Source organism: Parasteatoda tepidariorum, chromosome 3 (assembly GCF_982258835.1).
Source record: "Parasteatoda tepidariorum strain Cologne lab strain chromosome 3, Ptep-v5.0, whole genome shotgun sequence".
NCBI classification, from domain to species: domain Eukaryota; kingdom Metazoa; phylum Arthropoda; class Arachnida; order Araneae; family Theridiidae; genus Parasteatoda; species Parasteatoda tepidariorum.
In genome coordinates, this window is record NC_141757.1 from 80,319,385 (window position 1) to 80,341,638 (window position 22,254).

The window sequence follows — 22,254 nt, forward strand, 5'->3', positions numbered from 1 at the left end:
TTCATAAATACTTAATAATCTATCTCTATATATATAAAATTCCTTAGAGCATTGAAATTCAAAATGTGTTCTAGTTTTAGATTGGAAATAACTGGACAATCATCATACAATAATATTGAAAATTTTGTAAAAACATGTTCATGTAAAATTCAAACTGTTTAGCAAATCTCTCGTCCTACTTCAGTCCATAATTATATATATATATATTATAAACCAAAAACATTTATTTGATATTTGTATTATTATTATTTTTTTTTTTTACATTTCTCACTTAATTTTCCTAAGTAAGGAGGTTCAGTATTATTGTACTGGTATAAATGGTGCAAGATAACATAATTGTTTAGTTAACTAAAAATAATAATGTTCTGTGATTAACTTTTGACTTACTTAATGATAATATTTTCACTTACTGAGTTCTAATCCTCATAGTTTCAAAAGAAATTCATTAAGTTATTCAATTGTGTTTTCTCTAAATAATCCTATCATCTGTCATATCCTAGTAAATTTAGAGTACAAAATTAATTTTATTAAACACTTCTGAAGAAGCTGTTTAATAATATCATTAATAGTGTTCAAAATACTAGCATATCATGTTAAATGCCCTAAACTGTTTAATTACCACAATACTGGCTACAAAAAGTAATGTCCATACACTGTAACACAAATGTTTCATTGAAACCTGTATAAATTTCCTTGTTACGAACCATGAACTATGCTATTTGTGTTACATTTGTTCTTGACTTCTTATATTTATAGGATGTTTCTTTTATGTAAGAAGTAACTTTAAAAAGCTTAAATGTTATGCTACTGCTAAAAGTTCTTGTCTTCACTTTCTGTCAACTTACCTCTGCAGTGTTATGGATTCTAGAATATGTAATGTTGCACCAAGAAATGGAAGGTATATATAAATGGAAGGTAAACTTATAATTCTTTTAAGAATTTAGAAGACCCGTGGTGACTCGGGATAGAATCCTCCCCTCTGGCTCAGATTCGAATCCCAGTCATGGCTGGTCGGTACGAATTCTACACCCAGCTCCCACCGACCACAGTGCTGGCGTAATATATCCTCAGTGCAAGCTGGAGAGGGTTTCGTGATTTCCCTCTTCATGTAACCCAACTGCAGGTTAGTTCCCTCAAAAAATCCTTCCCGAAGGCAAATTTCTCCCAATACTTAATCTAAGAATTCCCTTGTCTTCTGGATTGGGTAAGAGATTAAAGAGATTATTGTAAAAATAAAGAGATTGTTGTAAATATTACAAAATTTATTCATGACATTTCGTTTTTAAAGTCGTTTCGTAAAGACATTTCGTTTTCGTTTTTCTCCAAAATAAACATCTTTATCATTGCTTTTGGAATGATAAAGATGATGATAATTTGCATTATTAGAACAACTGTTCCAAAATAAACATCTTTATCATTGCTTTTGGAATGACAGTTTAACTTGTAACCAAATATATTTTCAATTTTTTTCTTCCTATTAGTTGGAATAAAGCAATGGTTACTTTTTTCTCTGAAATATTTTTTTTTACTATTATTCAAGAGATTTGTGGATAGTTGCTTAAAAAATTGATTATTCCTGCAATACAGTATTGATTCTTTTCTGTCTCTAATATAATTCTAAAAATGATAGAGAAAAATAGGACATATTTTAAATGATTTATTGACAGAGTGATTGTGAAAAAAAATGTGATTATCAATGTAGATTTATTGGTATGAATCAATTTATTTAAATCGATTAAAAATTACTTAGTTTTTATCATTCTTAAAAGTATTTATGTAGTCTTAACAAATATTCTTTGTTGATACTAAGCAAATCACATAAGAAGTTCTCTTTTGCAAAATATTTTTTTTTCATGACTGTAAGGATTAGTAACAGTTTCATCCTTTCCAACAAATCGTTCTTTTCTTTCTCCTCACTGATGCAGAACACATTTTTTACAAATTTTATTAAAAAAATACAATGATAATTTATTAAAGAATTTTTTTTAAATAAGCACGTGCGAAATCTGAAAGTAACCATTGCTTAGCGTCACCTACATTTCACTGTCACTTCTTCTATATCTCTCAGTGCCCGCTCTTCCAAATATCTGTTTTTGAATTTATTTTTTTTTATTTGGTTTGATTCTTATTCCTTCATTGTTGTTGCACTAGCAGTAAATTAAATCTTTTTCTGGAGTTGAAGTGCGGTAGCAAATCCATACTATGTTATTCTATAAACAGAGATGCCAACTTGCTCTGCTTTGTTTGAAATTACTTTTTAATGATAGCAAAATGTATATTTTAATGTATGATTGTTTTATTATATTTAATTAAAAGTTGTGTTGCCTTCCACTATATATGAATATAATAAAAGTTCATCGAAAATGCCGCTTTGTGATTGTAATCTCGTACGGAACCTTCTAAGATATTTGCTCTAACTGTGAAGAATTTTTAAAGTTTCAGTTTTTAATTGTTTACCACTTAATAAAATGTTTTGAAAAAAGTGGAAAAGTTGGCATTTCTGCATTAGAGAGAAATGTTTAAAAAAAGTTGCGTATTTGTGAAAGTGTCAGAAATATCAAAAGTATTTCAGAAGTAAAAAAACACTTAACATGTTCCCGTAAACTTAACTAAGCTATTGAGTTAGAATTTCAAGTAGATTAGTTGCTTTTTGAAAGCTTTGCTGATATATGCGTATGATTTTTAGCATATATTGGTTAGCAAAAAAATTTCTTTTTATTTTCTTCTCTGAAGTTGTTTATTGTCAAAGTATGATTAGTAAACTAATGACTAAGCAAAACAATTTGTTTTTTAAATGTTACTCAAATTATATTATTCTTGCCAAATATTCTAAAATCAAGGAACTGTGCCAGAAATGTACATGTTTGTAAATAGATAGCTGATTTTGTTAGGGAATCATTAACTTTGTTTTAAATCTATATTGCACTTGTTCAAAGAATCATTGTGTTTTAATCATTTAATGTTATACTGGTTACTTGTATATAAAATTGTTTATTTGTTATTGTTGATATATTAAAATGTTATGTACAATGTAAATTTAATAAAATAGATTGATAGTTATTGTCTGTTTCACTGTTGTTTTTAAAAACTTTCAATTATAAAGTTGTACTCTTGATTTTATTTATGCACATCCATTATGTATGAAAATGGACTCTTAATCTCATGTCTATAAAAGAACTGGGAAGCTTAATGGAAGAAGATGATATGTGACATTTAATTGCACTTTTGTGGCATAGCGGGTTAGAGTAGCAGTTCTGCCTATGGAATCCTAAATTATCAACCAAAGATAATTATTTATTCATGAACATCCAGTTGTGCAAATTTTCTTTTTTAAATAATTCAATGATGATGCAGCTTTTCAAAAACGCATCTTTTGCCGTTTTCTCAGAACAGTGAACCAAATAAAAAATATCACCCTGAATAACTTGTGCTTTAAGGATTGGAGTTATGAAAACAAAATGTACTCTATTGAGATATCATGTTTTTTTTTCTCATAAAAAATATGTTTTTGTAAATTAATCATAGTACTGATTATCATAAAAGTTTAACGGTTCAAACCACTAACTGGGTACTGCAGTGGGCTGATCGTAACGACGAGGTTTTCAGTAGCACTACTTGCTGCGGTCAGTAAGCTGGTGATTGACCACTTTGATAAGCCTGCATAGAGACCGAGGGTGTTTGGTGTCGGTCCTTGCTAAACTAGTTCTCAACTTCGCACGTAATTCGCCGCGCTACCAAAGCTGAGGAGCTGTCCTCTCTTTAGAGGATCAAAATTTTGTTGTCATGTCTTTAGATCATGCTCAGGGATGTTTCCGAGACCTTCGCCAATAACCCTTTGTACAGCTCTAGTGAGACATAAATAAAGTACCTACAACCCACTAATTATTATTATTAATTCATCACTGAATCAAAAGTTATTCGAGCATTTATCAATTGGTCAGATGATTTTCATTCACCTTTACTGCATGTAAGAAATTTAAATTTAATATGTTAGATCAAAAGTCATATCGTTATTGTTTTTTTTTCAAAAAAAATTTATTACAATTTGTGTGAATAGTGAAAGTATGTCTGTAAAAAAATGCTGTCGTCATCTATTGTCTGCAACAACACAGCGGTTTAAACACTGAGCTGTCATTTTGAAGGACTGGATTTCTATCCTCCAGCGCATCTTGAAAAGTCGACCAGCTTGTTTGGAAATTAAGGAAAATCTTGTTCAATGCTGTCCACGTTGCCACTTTTATGCCGTTAGTCACGAAATTGTGGAGCCCGCAATGGGCTGTTGTGGAAATACTTTACTTTTTTTATTAGTAACTTTTTTTATTAGTATTATATAGTATCCATAGGTACTCTAGAAGCTTTTGACATTGTTAGTCAATACTATGCATAAATGATCTACATGTAGTTCGAACATTCAAATAAATTTGTAAATTCTATACAGTGTTTATGATAGGTATTAAAGGAACTGGGTTTTTTGGTATAAAATAAACAACCTCTATAATTGAAAAAAAAAAAACTTCCTTGTTTTAATTTAATATTGAATCTTTTGAATTCGATGTAAAGGAAATGCCGTTTTTCTTCACTTAAGTTCTCTACGAAAGTGGTCTCCGATCCCCGGGCCGCCCGTGGAACATTAAATTAATTACTGTGATGTATTTCTCTATGGCTTGTACGACTTTCCATGAACGAGAGGTTAAGGGGACACAAAACGTTCAAAACAAAAAGGTGTAATTTTTATCCGATCATTTTCAAATTTTAACAAAATACTCGTATTGGTAGCATTGAAAGATGTCTGTGTACAAAACTTTTTTTAAAAACTAATAATTAGTTTTAAAGTTATAGCTAAAAGTATGGTTTTTAAATGCTGGTAATTAAAAAGTTTCTTGCTAATAAATTGTAATTTTTTTTATTTAATTTTAACCAAAATGCGTTGTTTATAGACAGTTAAATAAATGTAAGTAGTTATGGTAACCGTATAATAAAGCAGCGAGGCATTAATTTTTTATTTTGTCACCAAAGATTTCTTCAAAAAACATGCTTCAGTTATGTTTGTTCAATTTTTAAAAAAATTAAATTAAGATATTATATTTTATAACCGTCGTTGAACAGCGGAGCGAATTTTCAGTTTACGACATCCAATGCTAACTGCGTAATTTTGAACCCAATCCAGAAGATAGGGGAACTCCTAGATCAAGTATTGGGAGAAATTTGCCTTCTTAGAGGACTTTTTTTGTTGGAACTCACCCCCATTTGCATTACATGGAGAGAAAAACCTTCCACGGATAGCCTAACGGCAAGGGGACTCTTAACTCATAATCCATTTATCAACGAGGCTATTTTACATCAGCACTGTGGTCGGTGCGAGCCGGGTGCGGAATTCGAATCAATCAGCTATCGCGGGGATTCGAACCCCGCTCAACTCATTGGGAGGCAAACGCTCTATCCCCTGAGCCATCACGGCTCTAAATTAAGATATTGATTTAATTAAATGCATTTAGAATTAAACAAGAGTATCTGAAAATATTTTAATGGCAACAAAACAAAAATTGGTGAAGTAAAGAATTTTTTGAAATTGTAAGAACATTGAAAAATTCCATCATGAGAAAAAGCAACTTTGTCAACGAGAACTACATATTGATGTATGAACCTTTACAAATTCATGATCTTATAACTCGGAAAGAAAAACTCTAATTTAAACAGGATTTGTTGCCTATTACTAAGCAAAGTGTGAATTTTTTTACTATCTCAAATAATGAAGTTTTGAAGTATTTTTCTCATTTTGAACTTCTAATGCTCCTAAACTGGGTACGGCGATCAATTGAATTCATAATTATAGGGATGTGCTGCATTGTGTGTATCCCTTTCGTACGCAGAAGTTGAATACATAACTCTTGACTCTCGCTTTCTGCACAATTAATTGAAAATATTCTATATTAATTTAATCTGAAAATTAATTAATGAGTTCAAACGTTTAAGTTGAAGACATTAATGTATAGCTGTTTCGGTTTTAAAAACAAGTACTATCATCAATTCCAAAGCACAAATTGTAAAAAAAAAAACATCTTTTATTTTTCCTTTGCTTATCTTTAATTTTTCAATCCTAACTTCTTGAAAAAGTATTTTAAAGGAAATGAAAACCATTTGTATAATGAGCAATTGGTACAGGGGGTGATCATTTTTTTGATCTATTATGCTTGGATTTTTCCAATAGCAAATTGAGTTAGTCATTTTTTAGGGGATAGTTTATAAATATGTAACTTAATCAGTGCTATTAGCACTGATTAGTAATTAGTAGTCTGATTAGTAAGCACTGATTAGTATTAGTAGTAAAGTAAGTTATGAAACCTCACATAAAAATTTATTTTCTCTGAAAAGATTATTGTTATTAATTATTATTGTTATTAAAAACTTAAATGCGGCAATACAATATTTTATTAAATCAGAAATAAAAAATTAAATTTAGCGTTTTAAGTCAAGGATTAAAAAAGAAAATGATTTAAACAGAATATTTTGAATCACTATTTAGTTTTCTAATTTTATGTGAACCTGGTTATAAGGTTTCATTTTCGAGCGATTTTTTTTCGAAGAAAAAAAAAATTAAGTATCCAAAACAGGGACTTATATCATTCGTGGTATATCTTTCTTTTTAGAAAAAAAATTATGTTGAAAATTGAAAAAAAAAATTTTTTACGAATTTCCGAATTTTAAACATTTTTTAGAACTTCAAGATTATGTATATTTTATTTTTAAACATTTCCATTGATAAAACCGGTAAATATATTGAATTCGATTTAAATAATATGAAATGATCTATTAGACATCGATCACGATTTTTTTTTTACTAGATAATCTTGTTTATTTAAAAAATGCTCTAATTAACTGCAAACTTCAGCTTTTCATATAATTTTTTATGTATTGGTTCAATTCAGGAAATGTGAAGAGCCTGATGTAGAACTTGAGAAACTAGGAAGAACCTATTCGTGCATACCAGTTAAATCCTATCACTGGCAGCAATATATTTTCGGGAATCCCGTAACACACAAGTTTTTGACTTTACTAATATACCAATTGATAAAGGGAAGTCAATATCTTAAACATTACTACCAACCATATTTTATATCACCTCAATAAATCAACAAGATTTCCTTTTCAACTAAAATGAATGTTGCTTAGTTTATCGAAACTTATAAAGATAAATCGTTTTCTTTATCAAATTGAAAAGCTGTAGGGAAGGGAGAACGAAGTAGGGAAATTGGCTTATTGGCGACAATTGGCTTTCCTCTTCTCTTCAATGAACACACACGTGTTTTCTTCTTCATTCCATTCAAAATGATCTCTTGCTCCTGATGCAGATCGGGAGAAAAATATGTTGTTATTCGACTGTGATTCATAAATATTTAAAATATGTATTCAAGTAGTGAAGTTGCGAATAAGTTTATTTTATTTTTCGTATTTTTCTGTGTCGTTAGACTTTCTTTTTCTTCAGATGATTTCAGTAAGTAATTTTTCCTTTCAATTAAAAATCTATAAACGGAATATTTATTGCAAATTTTAAAATTAATTATCAGTTTGATATCGATTTTTCTTTTTCTTAAACTTAGTTTTTAGATCTGTATATACATGTAAATTTTAATTAATTGTAAAGATGCTTGTTTTACATACGTACTTACCATATATTTCTAACATTGGTGTAAACAAATAAAATTATGTTCTTGTATGTAATCAACCTTATTCATCAAACGTTGATCAACATATGAAAGATATACATTATTATTATTACGTGTTTTGAATGTAATAAAATGTATCACCTAAAAATAACATTTATTTTGTACATGAGCTTATGTTATTTTAAACTAAGTAACTATAAATACAAAGTTTGAATTTGATTATTATGAAAAAACAGAGAAAACATCTTTAAAAAAAAACGAAAGAAAAAATTATTATATATGAACAACTATAATTTTCCGAAATTTCGCAACATTTTACGAAAATTTGTTTTTCATATTTAAGGCTACAGCGAACCTTATGCTTTGCTGTTTCCTTCTTGGCATTACGATTTTAATTTTATTTTGAATTATTTTAACCACCATAATACATGAATAAATTAAACATGCATAAATATAAATGCTTGATAATTGTAAATTGGTGTACTTAAATACAAAATATTTTTGCCAGTAATCGATTTTTCTATTCTCATTTCACTAACACTGAAAAAAATTATCCCCCAACTAAAATATGCCTAGTTTCGAAATAGCAGCTGTAAAAGTGAAATCGAAACAGTTAAGAAAAAACAATTTGTGCATCAAGAACGGTTTTCATTAAACATACCCTTACCAATCAGTTTAAATTGTGGTGCATTCCGTATAGATTGTCCTTAATATGTATTTTAGAATTTTTTGTAAAAAATGAAAGACGTGCATAAAGGGTACAAACGGATGTTTAAGAGAGAATAAACGTTTTAAAAAATCTCGAGAATCATCACCGAGAGAGGCGTGAATAAAATTATCCGAAACCTGAATGATTGTTAAAGGAAACTATGAGAAGTTAAAGACAATTATTAGATTCACGTTCAAGTTTCAAGCAGTAAACAAATTGGTTTTAATGACTTAAATCCGGTTTTACTCAATAGTGATTTATTCGATTTCAATAGCGTTTTTGTTTTTCTTCGCTAAAATATAAATTTGCGACACTTAATTTATATATCTTTTTGATTTTATTTTTAAGAAGGATCTTTAATCCATTATACTTTAAGTATGGTGATTATAGAATACCCTGTAATTATAGAATACAGCTGCTCATCCATTAATGAATCTAAATTATCCGAAATGCAAAATAATACAATAATTGCTATTACTGTTTTATTATAGAATGAATTTTTTCAATCAATGGTCCATGTTTTCATAGGATTTTTTTTAATAAAATTGTTCAAAGCAAATGATTGTTTCATCAAATTATTAACTTAAAATTTTTTTTTTTCTTTTAGCAATTCACCTTTCAAGATTTCTGAAAAAAGTATTAAAATCTTTCATTTTTTCAAACATCTTTAAGTGCTGTTACATCGGAAGAATTATTATTTATTTACTTATTTTTTGTTATTTTAAAAATAACTTGTACTGACAACAAATAATCAAAATGCGTCATTATAAGCTCATAAATTTTTTAATACGATTGTTGAGGCAATATTTCCATTTTCAAATATAAATAAAATAAAATTAAAAATAAATTATTGCAAAAACATAATAATAGACCGAGGTTTGTGATTTTGGAGATTTCGAAGGAAGGCTAAACCCCTTTGAAAACTACTTTAATCGAATACTCTTTTAACTGATAATCAAACTTCAGTGCAATGGTAATCATCAACTTGCCCATACTTAACATACACCTAGTGTTCTCAGAATGACCCATATAGAATTTAATAAACTCGGTTACATTTAAACAAAATAAAATAGAAATGTACAGTTCACTGCGTTTTGTTTAGGAAACGAAGCATTTATCCGCACGATGTCAAATTTAGTTATGAAGTTCACAAATTGATTGTATTGCTGGAAAAGAGTAAAAAACATTGTTTTCTGCAGCATATCAGATCATCCAAGCTGAAATATTTATAGGTGGTTTGTTAATTTCGCCAGCCGACTGCCCCGGTTATTTGAATGGTTATTTTGAAAACGTTATTTTACAGTTGTTCTCAAATAGTAACGCTCAGAGTCCCCTTCCGTCAGAGTATAACCGTGGTAAGTTTTCGTGGTTTCCCTCACCATGTAACACAAATGCGGGTTTGTACACATCAAAAAGTCTTCTCCACGATAGCTAGTTTGTCCCAATTTTTAAACTATAGGAGTTCCCTTGTCTTCTGGGTTGTGTTCAAAATTACAAGACTACGCAGTTAAATATTGATAGTCGTAAACTCTCAGCTGCTCAATGCCGGTTATAAAATAAAGTAGTATCGTTATCTGTTGACGAATTTTGAAGCTAATTTTGAGGCTTGGTGAAAATAAATAAGTTTGTTTCCTGAGCATAACTGCACTTTTCTTCTTCTTGCCGTTTTTTAATCATCGGTCATTTGGGGTAAATTCGGTTTTATAAACAATTTACCACGACATGACTTACGCTAGATTGTAAAGCCGATGTTTCCACAATAATACGCAAAAAAATTAGTTAAGTTTGCTTCAGTTCTATAAATGAAACTACTATTCAAGTTCAATCAACTTAGAGAATCTATACTTTATCTAATAAAAAACAACCCTCAGTCTCTGAGAATTCATTGAAAATAATTAAAATCGATGCTGTAGGTGCATTTGTTGAGCGATGATGGAAAGCGAAGATAAAAATGAGTGGGAAAGAGGTTCATCTAAGATATAATGATTAATGTATAGTTTATTGAAGCCAGATATAAATGCTCTCAGTTATTAATGCTCATTTTCAAATTAAAGATTTGTAGGATCTCAAGTCGTACTGATTAGAAAAATATTACTTCCTTCTCTGTTAAAAAATTTACCGACACTTCTTTGGGTATTCTACTTTGCATTACATTTTGTTTTTCTGCACGAAAACAATCACTCTTAAAAACTTAAAATTACGATGGTTTATAGGAAAATGTATAGGAAGTATGATGAAATTTTTAAAAAACAATAGCATTTGGTAATTATTGGCTGTTAATCTTATAGACAAAAAATACCATGCGGGCCACTCTACAGACCACAGAGATGCTACTACAGTGTTGAATTTCGACTTGCTGAAAGGGACGTATTTGTTTATGAACCTAAGACGATTTTATTTCATGATTACTTATTGTTCAAAATTATTATGATTTTAAGTTCTTTTTTCTCAAATTTTTTCTTAGCGTTACATTTTGTTTTGGTGTGCAAAGACGTAGGAGTATAGAAAACTGTACTAGAGAATAAGGGAATAAAAGCAACATTCAATAATTAGTTCGAAAATTATTGACTGCAATTGTAGTTAAATGTGGGCTGATCTACTGACTCCTGAAATGTGAAAGCGGAATTGAAATTTGAGAAACTGAAAGAGCCAGTTTTGTTTTTAACTTAACGTGAGGTTTTTTCTTCTTCGGAATTCCAATTTAATCGGATGTTATTGAAATTTTGAATGCTTTTTTCGTGAATTTTTTCTTTAGCTTTAAATATTGATTATTTACATTTTTTTTAATCGATTATTAAGATTATTTTATTGATTATTTGCTTTAAGTATTATTAATAATTTGTTGTGGAAAAATTGTATTTCTTTCTAAAGATCTTTATTTTATAATCTCGCGGTTGAGTTGATGTAAAAAGCAACAAAACGAAGGAGAGAGATTTGTTGTTGCTCCATATAAAAATCTTAAAATTTATATTACGATTCTTAAAAATATGAAAACTTAATGCAAGAGAGATAAAAACCGGCTCCTATTTGGAAAAAAAATCAACTCTATGAATACCTTTGATCTCACGATCTGATCTTTAGGTACTGGCAAAAAATATGGCTCCAGCGGCATTGATATTGTACAAAACTTTTATTCTACAGATTTTAAGTCGCATTTACTATTTATTTTAAGGCAACTTTAATAGTTCCTAAATTTAAGTGTTTAAAAAAACATTCGGCAAAAATGCTGTGTAGTGGCGCAATGGGATAACGCATATATCGGTAGATACGAAAAGATAATTTTTTGTTAAAGTCATTTGTTTAAGATTTAACCAGTATCATTAGAAACGATAAGTTATCAAATATAACGGATCCCTTAAATAATTAAAAAAATAATTGCTGTTCAGAATTATTCAATAATTAATCCTGTGTCTGTCTCCCGACTGTCATCCTTAAAATATATAGTATATAAAAAAAATTGTCGGCAAAATTTCAATATTTGGAGTTAAGAGACTTCATTTTTGTAGGAAAATTTGTTAAATGTTCAATTCGTTTTGTTCGATTTTTTTGTTTGTTCTGAAGAGCAAAAAAATTTTTTATTTACCATAACAAAATCACATTCATCTGATATCAGTTGATAAAATCAGTAAATGGGTTGCCTACTGAGGAATATGCGCACTTGTTGCTTCGGTTAAAAGATCGTTCTCAGATATTAAGGAAATATGGATTTCTCGATGAAGAAATTTTTTTTTTCGAAACACATCTTCACAAATTATTGTGAAACAGTTCGTCATCTGACATAATATTATTGTACTTACTTAATGTAACCAATCAATAGTCTAGTCAACTTAACTTTTAAACAATAAGCGAGTTTAGTTTAGTTTTTATTTATTTAAGATTTATTTAAATAATGTAGCGATTATAATTACAAATAATAATAATAGAATTAAATTATATATAATATAATTGTAATTATAATTTATGTAACTGGTGAAAATGTAAATTAACACAATTACAATCTGCAAATGGTGAGGAATATGCAGTATATGCACACTTGTTGCTTCAGTTAAGGTTTGGTGTAGGTTAAGGTTTGTTCAGTTAAGGTTAAGGTGTAAATTCTCAGAAATTACGGAAATTTGGACTTGTGGAAGTAGATTCGTTTTTTCAAAATACATATTTACGAACTGTTGTGAAATAGTTCGTAATCTGACGTAATATTATTATACTTACGTGATGTAACAAACATTAGTCAACTTCATATTTGAATAATAAGTCGAGTCCAGTTTTATTTAAAATTTATTTAAATCATAATACAATTATTATTGATAAATTTATAAGTAACTTAAATATTGTATTTATTATATTTCATTTTGATTTTTCTTTTGTTAGTAGATTCATTTCTATTTAAAATATACTTACGTGTGGCGTAACTACCACTAGAAAATATTAAATACCAATTCACTAGTATATAAGACATGTTAACTAGATTCTGTCTTGAAGTACCTTTTGATAGATGAAGGTTGATACGGTCGATAATTAAATCCCATTAATGGTGACCCGGACGTGATATGAACTTTGAAGGGATTTAATTATCGACCCTGTCAGCATTCATCTATTCTAAAGGTACCTCGTAATAGAATTAAGTTAACATGTCTTATATACTAGTGAATTTGTATTTAATATTTATAGTGGTAGTTATGCCACATGTGCACCATTGCGAAACTGTAATCTGAAGCATTAATTAGACGGAGTGAATCAAAACGGTATATATAGTCGATAATAAGCTGAGCCTTCTTAAACTTTTATTTGTTTGAAAATTATTTAAATAATTAATATAATTCATTTAGATATTGTTTTGGTTCTATTTTGTTTTGATTTTTTAAATTCATTTTTTGATTTTATTCTAATTCTGCTGATAAAAGAAACATAATTATCTTCACTGAGTTTTTGACTAATTTGCTACGTTGAAATATTAAAAATCTTTGCGGTTAGTTAAGGCATAAAAGGTTATCTTCCCTGAGATATGCTAATAAATGGTTATTATTGGCTAAAAAATTTAGACACTGTATTCTGGATTGATACTTATAGGGTAAAAATAGAAGAAAATAACTTCTTTCTGCTGGAACAATGCAATTTTAATGCACACAGATTATTTTGCCTTTAAAATTTATTTTTTGCCAAGCATCTATAAGAAATAAAGATATTAAACTCAGTTTTAAATACACACAATGAAAAAATTTTCTGCATAAATTTAACGATTCAATGATATTTTATATTTGGCCTAAATATTACTCAAAATAAAAATGATTTATTTATACTAGGAGTGCACAACCTTTTTGAGTGAAGGGCCACTTGCACAGCAGGTTGGCTAACGAAGGGCCGCACATGTATTTAGACATATTAATGACAAATGTAATAATGTTTATTTAAACATTATAGTTCCATTTTTTTATCAATAAAAAAAACTTGCTATTGCTATCATTTGAACAATAGATTTATCAAAATAAATAAACATTGAAGAAAAGAAAATTTTTTTTTTATCATATCATGCAATATGAAAACTCATTTTATAATTAAATTCTAATAAATTAAAAAAAAACTGCAATTCCCACTGAAGGAAAGTAGGAAAAAGTTTAGTCGTAATTAAGTAATATAAATTCAAATTGAATATTTTAATTGAAGAAAATTTATAGGTTTTAAACAAAAGCCTAAAATAAAAACAAAACAGAGATAGTTCAAAATAAAATTCAATGCTTATTTTGTAATGTACTTTATTATTTTATTTTATTAATTATTAGATTTTTTATATCGTAAACATTTTCCTTTTTTTATCGAAAAAGTTCACTTAAACAACAAAAAATTGAAATCTAAACTACAAACAGTGAGCAGTTTAAAAATTCACGTTTTCCGCCATTTTATGAATTTCTCAAGTTGCAATAACATTGCATTTAAATTAAGGAGGGATGTAACGAGTATTTGGCAGAATATTTTTTAGAAATGTATTTTTCTAAGTTTCTTTTATTTCTGAATTTTTATAGATATTACTTGTATAGAAAAGTGTGATTTTCAGTATTAAAGTTTTGTTTCAGGAACTGAGAAAAATTTGTTTTTTCTGTTTTTCTTTTTTTAGGCATTCTTATTATGACTCAGCATTTTTTTTAAAAATAAAGTTACAAATAAAATTTATTTTATAGCAATTTCTTTTCTTCTAAAATTATGGCAATGAGAAAAATTTAAATTGAGATTTTCGGCATAAGATTTTCACTCAACTACATTTTTGAACTACATTAAGAACATTTTTTCTATCTTTTTATTTTCTTTAAATAAAAAAAAAACTTTTTTCAGACGTTTTCATTATAACTCAGTAATTTTTAATAGCATTTCTGTTGACTTAATTCTTTTTTCTTGGCTTTTTCTGGTAATTGGAAAACTGAGATGTTCAGCTTTAAGAAAATTTTTCAAAAATTAAGATTGATTTTTATGTTCTCTGTTTCGCTTTTCGTCATTTTCAAAAACGTTCTCGATTAGCCTTATTTTTTAGAGTTAATTTATGAATGCGTTTTTCCAGGAAATATTATTCTCAGTCACAAATAAAGTGCACAAAAAGTGATTATTTAAATTTGCGATCTGAAACTCGCGTCGCAATAAAAATTTGGAATTTTCAAAATTACGTAGAAAAGCGGAAATAACTGTTTAAAAAAAATCATTTATATTTACGATAAATTCGGCTTCAAGAAAGCGCGTTAAACGTACATTTACTAAAGAATCTGTTAAAATTGATTGTGTCAAAACGTGATTACTTAAAAGTGCGATTAAAAATTGCCATTTTTTAATTTTTTTTTTAAATTGTGTTTAGAAGCTCTCGCGGGCCGCACTTCAGTAGTCAAAGGGCCGCATTTGGCCCGCGGACCGCAGGTTGTGCACCCCTAATTTATACCATAACCTATAAGAAAAGAAATTTCGATTTTAGAATACCAATTGATGTAATTATAGTTAAGTTTCATAGTCAGTGATAGTAACTGGATGTGGATAACGAGTGATTAACAATTAAGTAGATAAAGAAACGAGAGTAGATTAAGGATAATTAACAGTTCCAAAAATAAATTATTTAGTTATTTCGATTGTTCTCTAATTATTCCTTTGTTTTATTGATTCCTTTATTCTTTTATTAATTTTTTTATCTTCTTGACTAGTTAATTAATTGATTTTTCTTATTCATTTTTGTCTACCAATTTGTTTACTAATTTTTAAAGCCAGGAAATAACTATACTCTCTTTGACATTTTTACGTGATTGTATTTGCTAAAATTTTATTGTTATAATAGTGAAATATAATATAATAGATGCATTGTGTTAAATGGTTTTATAATCAAATTATTTGTTATAAAATATGAAAAAAAATTTCACTCATTAAATTGCATTGCTTATTTATTACTTGACAAATTCCCCTTTTTTGCATTTACCAACCTAAATAAAATTTCTTGTCAAAATGAACGAATTTATGTAATTAATAATATATTAAAATGTTTATAACCTCAATAATTGGTCTCCAATACAAAGAATTTTTTTTATTATTTTTAATATAGACATAAACCATATCGTAACAAAACACCACACTGTTACGAATTTTAGTTCTCAAACACTTCTTGAAAATACATTCTCGTGTACAAGGAGTTGAACCTGATTTATATAAATTACATTATTATTTCTATCAAATCATTCACGTATTTGATATTTTTGTTATTATTCTTTTGATATTGATTTCCAATCATTCATATAATTTCATTTATTTGCTTAAAATCATCGATGTAATTTCATATTTTAATAATTTCTTTTTTGATGAAGGTAGCAATATCCAATCATTCATATCATTTGATTTTTTTTTATATAACTACTCTTTTGATATTGATATCTAATCATTATATTTTGTAAGATATCTAATCATTATATTTTATAATTATTGTTTAAATAAGTGTTTTCAGTCATTCAAATAATTTTCTATTTTAATAATTGCTGGTCGAAATATAGCATCGAGAAGTAAAATTTAATAGCACTGATATAAGTGTAGAAATTTTCAAAATAAACAATTATAAAATGCACAAAAATATGGTAGGACGCATTAAAGGCAACTATGAATTTTTAAAAAAAATTAGTTTTGCAGTTTTTAAATAATTTTTCGAAATTAATATTTAACCAAACAATAGTTACGATGCTATTTTCAAACGAATCTGAATATTTTTCAGAAAAAAAAAATACAGAAATGTATTTTTCAACACTTCAAGCCGCAAACACAAAAATAGAGCCGAAAGAAAAAGGGCAGGGGAGGGGGGAAGCGGAATCTTCTAATCTAACAACAGAGTCATTCTTTGTTCTTTTTTTCACTAAAAATATAAGAAAAGCTAAATAATGTATCTTTTGAAGCGATTCTAGAGAAGGGGCCCCAAATCGAAGAGGTCTAATGGTAGGAATTTATTTTTCAGAAGGATGCTGGGGCCCCATGCGGTAATGTATACATTTCAGTCAACTAAAGCCAGGGCGCCGACATCTGTTTCATCCCATATAAACTCAGCACGACTCTTGGGAATTTGTCAGATGGTTGTTATCGTTCGTTGTCTGATCCAGAAATCACGAGAAAGCTTCAGAAAATTGATCTCTAAATTCAAACGTTATTCGAATATTTTTAAATTCGGAGTTAGTTTCCTAGCATCATTTTGTCATTAAAATACTTATAGAATATGAACTAGCAGGTAAAATTAAAAACCATTCCAACAGGCTTTGAAAACGTGCTTGTTATATATTCAGTGCTAATACTTTTAAATGCAAACTAACGCAGGAAAAAATATTTTTAAATCAAAAGATAAAATACTGAAATCAGTTTAAGAAACTCAGTCATTAATTTATAGTTTCTATTGTGTATCCAACTTCCTAGTCCTTCAAACCGAAAATTTAATTATAAAGGAATGTAACTAATAATAAGACATTGATAATTTTACGGGTTTTACACATTTTTATTTTAGTTATTTATTTATTATTACTATTATTTCATTTATTTATTTATATATTTCCCCAATGGACATTATTTGAGTATAAATTTTCAATAAACACATTAGTTTTTCTCACAATATAAAAACGGAAAAATTACTACCCCTTCTTTTTTTTATTTTATTTAATGGTACAAAATCTTAGAACGTACTTCAACATTTGTTTATGGTTTCAAGACTAAAAATTTAGCTTTAAAAATGAAGGTAGCGATTTCGGCTACATTCAGTATAATATATCGTAGTATCACCAATAATATAGATTAAAAACTGAAAGTGTAATTCAAATTCCCAAGAGATTGATTAATTTAAAAAAAAATCTTATTAAATTAAATTTAACACTTTATATATATATCACCATGAATAACTTTCGTTCTAATGATAGGGTTTCCACGTACTTCAAACCAAACTTAATGGTTCCAAGAGTTGATCTCAAATATGCTAATTAATTTCTAACAGTTAATTAAGTTACAGAAACGGACATAAATACATACTTTCTTTGATTAAATATAAATTTTTTTTCGATGGATTTGGATTCTTGAACATCAAAATTTGGCGGTTATCCATAATCTGGTAAAGATGGTGCCAATAGTTTAATTAGGAGAAAAGACGAAAGTTGGGCTACTTCCCCCTCTTTTTGCATATTTCAATATATCTTCAGGAAGTTTTTAAGTGAATCGAAAAAAGTCTCAATTATAAATTGCCCTTAATTATAAAATTCGATACCGAAAAATAATTATTCACTATTTTAATGAAAAATGATCGGAAAAACTTTTTAAATTTTTTTACTTTATTTTAAATTGTGTTATTTGAAATGAAAAAATACTAAATTTAAACGAAATAGGTCGAATAGTTAGTTTAAAAATACCACTTATTTCGTTTATCTTTTTAGTTTTTCTATATACAGAACTTAATGCAGACAAAACATCCTTTTTGAAATTCAAACTTTAAACATTGGTTTGAGATATTATGAGAAAAGAGAAGGGCTAAAATTGATAGAATGTTGAAAGTCAAAACTGAGTGAACAAATATTAAATAATTAAATAATAATATCGAATATTCAATAACTAATAAGCATAATTTAAACTAATGTTTCCAGAATTATATGATTTAGAACTGCAAAAATAATAATTTTTTCAAAGTTTGTTTCGTGTTATATTTTTCTTCTGATTCTAACAGAATTTTTAAAAAATTTAATTTCGGAAACATATATTGTAGATTTAGATTATGTTTATACATATTGAAATAGCAAATAAATGATTTTGAATATTGAGAATGCTATTGATAATATTCCAAAATCTTTTCTAAGCGTTGTTCTTTTTTTTTTCTTCTTTTTTTTTTGCGTTTTCACTTAAAAAATGGAAGAACAACGAAGAAAAAAAGTTTTTATCAGCAACTTCACTTCGATCACTATTTCCATAATTTTGTAAAAAAAGACGCAATATCTTTGCGTTTTTTTTTTACATTTTTTTTCTTTTTTTAATGGCGGGCACTTGGAACTATTGTTCATTGGCCTCAGAAAGTGCCAGAACTGCTTACTCTCTTCTCGTTACCCAGTGGGCACCTGTGGCGAAACCACGGCGGTGTAGCAGCGTCGCCCACGTCACACAACCACAAACCCGTTTATAGGGAGGGGTCACATCCACACACAAAGGAGAAAGGACATCCATGGTCTGAGCGGGATTCGAACCCACCACCAACGGCTCCGCAGTCAGACGAGCTAACCACTCGGCCACTGGTCGGCAAAATGCCAAAATTGCTACTCTCTTATCGTTACCCAGTGAGCACCTATGGCTAAGCAACGGCGGTGGAGCAGCGTCGCCCATGTCATACAACCACAAACCCGTTTATAGGGCGGGTTACATTCACACAATCCCACGGAAGAAAGGACATAGAACACACACAGAGAGAAAGAAACATCCATGCCCTGAGCGGGATTCGAACCCGCAACCATCGGCTCCGCAGTCAGGCACGCTAACCACTCGGCCACCAGGTCGGCTCTTTTTAAAAATTGAAACTTTCATTTCAAATTAATGGTACATTTAAAATTATAATTTTACAATGTATTTATGTATTTTTCTTTACTGCAATATAACAGTTGTGTGATAAACAATACTTATGAATCTCTCTCGTAGCAAATTGAATGAATATGCCAAGGACTTACTTGATTAAAAACTTCATGCGTATCAAAAATAGCTAAATTTGAAATAACAGTCATGTTTCAAACGCCCAGAAACAGGCGCCCATTATCAAGACTTGCCAGACGCAAGAATGAGAAGAAACAAAAGTTGCCCATGAAAATGGAAAAATAAGGGTGGGAAATAGAACTAGAAAACCACAGTAGCCGACAGAGAGAGAGAGAGAGAGAGAAATAAAAGAAAACGAAAAAAAAAAAAAAAAAAAAAACCGACTGTAGTGGAGAGGAGCAAATCATTTTCCTTCCATTAAAAATGAATTTGAAAGAAGATTTGAATGTAATTAGCCCACTTTTTGTATTTTGCAGAAAATGTTTCAGAATTTCTTCTTATGATTTTCTGCAATAGAAATGCTCCTTGCAATAAAAATGAATTCGGAGAAAGTTTGAAGGTATTTGGCCCATCTTTTAGATTTTGCAGAAATTTTTCAGAATTCCTTTTATTGATATCCTACTAATTTTCCTTTTTATAAAAATGGATTCGAAATAAAATTTTAAGGTATTCTAACTACTTTTTAAGGTTAGATTTCGCAAAAAATTTTAAGAATTCCGATGATATTCTACAGATTTTCCTTAATAAAGATAAATTCGAAAGAAAATTTTAATGTATTTCGTCCACTTTTTGTATTTTTCAGAAATTTTTTTAGAATTTCTTCTAATGATCTCCTCCAAATTTTCCTTTCAATAAAAATGGAATACGGTGAAAGCTTCTAAGTATTTAGCCCATATTTTTAGATTTCACCAAAAATTTTCAGAATTCCTTTTAATGATATTCTACTAATTTTCCTTTTTATAAAAATGGAATCGAAAAAAAATTTGAAGGTATTCTGACCACTTTTTAAGCTTATATTTTGCAGAAAATTTCAGAATTTCTCTTGGAGTTATTCTACAAATTTTCTCTACAAAACAAAATCTGTCGACAATTAAAATGTTTAAAAAGTGGACATGTATCCTCTGACATTCTTCAGAAAACTGGGCCAAAATACCTTCTGTAATCTTCTGAAAACTGCACGCATAAACTTACGTCATGAATGCCACAATAAAATGGCATTTAAATGTTTACAAACTGTTCGCATAATGGATAGCTTACCAAACGCAATAAACAGGCAATAATGTCTTTTATTTCTCATGAAGATTTCCAGTCCTTTATCTGATAGAATCGTAATTACCTAATCTGTTAACACTTAGCATGTCGTAAGTAGAATTGGTTATCGCTAAAAATACAATTTGAAGGGAGACTATAAGGATTCTTCCTCCTTTTTATTATTATTATTTTTCTTTTTTTATTCAACCATAGTTCCACGTGGTCATATAAACAAACGCCAACTAAGTTTACGCCAAGTGAGATGTGTTTGCGATAAATGTTCTATGAGTAAGAGATTCTTTCCCTATTTTTATTTTCTTTCTATTTTTCTTTTCTTGTTAACCGGAAACTAGGGAACGTTAAATTTATGCCGAAGTTTATTTTTCTTAAAAGTAAGGGAGGAAATATGCTGGCAATCTTATGAGAATGGTTTGAAATTGTGGTCTGGAAATTCGACAGACAGTTAGATTGAATCGATGGAAGTTTTTAACCGGAAAATTCTTTTTTCCTCATTTTCTTTTTATTTCCTATAATTTAATATTGTTGTGTAAAAAGTTTTTGGCGAATGTGGGTTTTAATTATTTTGGCAGAGAAGTTAAATTTCAAAGTTTTTTTTTTTTTTAATTGAACATTTAAGTTGTGCTCTATTGATACATAATCAGGAAAAAGATTTTTTAATTAAAACAAAACCATATTTTGCGAAATTTCCCTTTTGTTACACTTGTGATAAAATGTAATTTTCACCATTAAATTTGAAAATGGCAATTATGCAGTCCACTACTTGTTTTTATCTAAATGTTAAGAAAGATAGTTTTCAAATTTTGCTCATTGGCAGCCATAGATTAATTCGTTTCGCAAGCAGTCTAACTACGCCCCGCAAAATAGAAAAGTCAGAATTAGGAAAAGAATATATTTTTTCCTTGTGAAAATGGTTCCATAAAATGTAAATTTGCGGAATCATATTCTAACTCTGAATCTCTTCCAATCATTGACGGAATCATATTCTAACTCTGAATCTCTTCCAATCATTGACGGAATCATATTCTAACTCTGAATCTTTTCCAATCATTGACGGAATCATATTCTAACTCTGAATCTTTTCCAATCATTGACGGAATCATATTCTAACTCTGAATCTCTTCCAATCATTGACGGAATCATATTCTAACTCTGAATCTCTTCCAATCATTGACGGAATCATATTCTAACTCTGAATCTTTTCCAATCATTGACGGAATCATATTCTAACTCTGAATCTTTTCCAATCATTGACGGAATCATATTCTAACTCTGAATCTCTTCCAATCATTGACGGAATCATATTCTAACTCTGAATCTCTTCCAATCATTGACGGAATCATATTCTAACTCTGAGTCTTTTCCAATCATTGACGGAATCATATTCTAACTCTGAATCTCTTCCAATCATTGACGGAATCATATTCTTGTTAACAATTTCACATTTTTGATAACTAATAGTATGCCAAGTAGAATTGATAGTTCCTGATTCATTGTTTCGTAATATTGGTATGATTTGAAATTCGATGATCCAAATCATCTTAAAACTGATTGGAATCACTTGATTCA

At 28.7% G+C, this 22,254-nt stretch overlaps 1 protein-coding gene across 4 annotated transcripts in view; it reads left to right on the forward strand.

Annotated features, from left to right (window-relative positions):
• The first annotated feature begins 7,166 nt into the window (after positions 1-7,166).
• The window catches only part of LOC107450904 (protein eva-1 homolog C), a 35,346-nt gene continuing 20,258 nt past the window's right edge, over positions 7,167-22,254 (forward strand). The window contains exon 1 of one of the 4 annotated variants that reach the window (XR_015432754.1): positions 7,167-7,492. Coding sequence is in view for 2 of the 4 variants with exons in the window: in XM_016066843.5 (XP_015922329.2) it covers positions 7,402-7,492 (91 nt within the window). In the remaining 2 variants the exon portion in view is untranslated. The remainder of the gene's footprint in view (positions 7,493-22,254) is intronic. The other 3 variants (XM_016066843.5, XM_016066844.5, XR_015432755.1) reach the window with 3 other exon arrangements.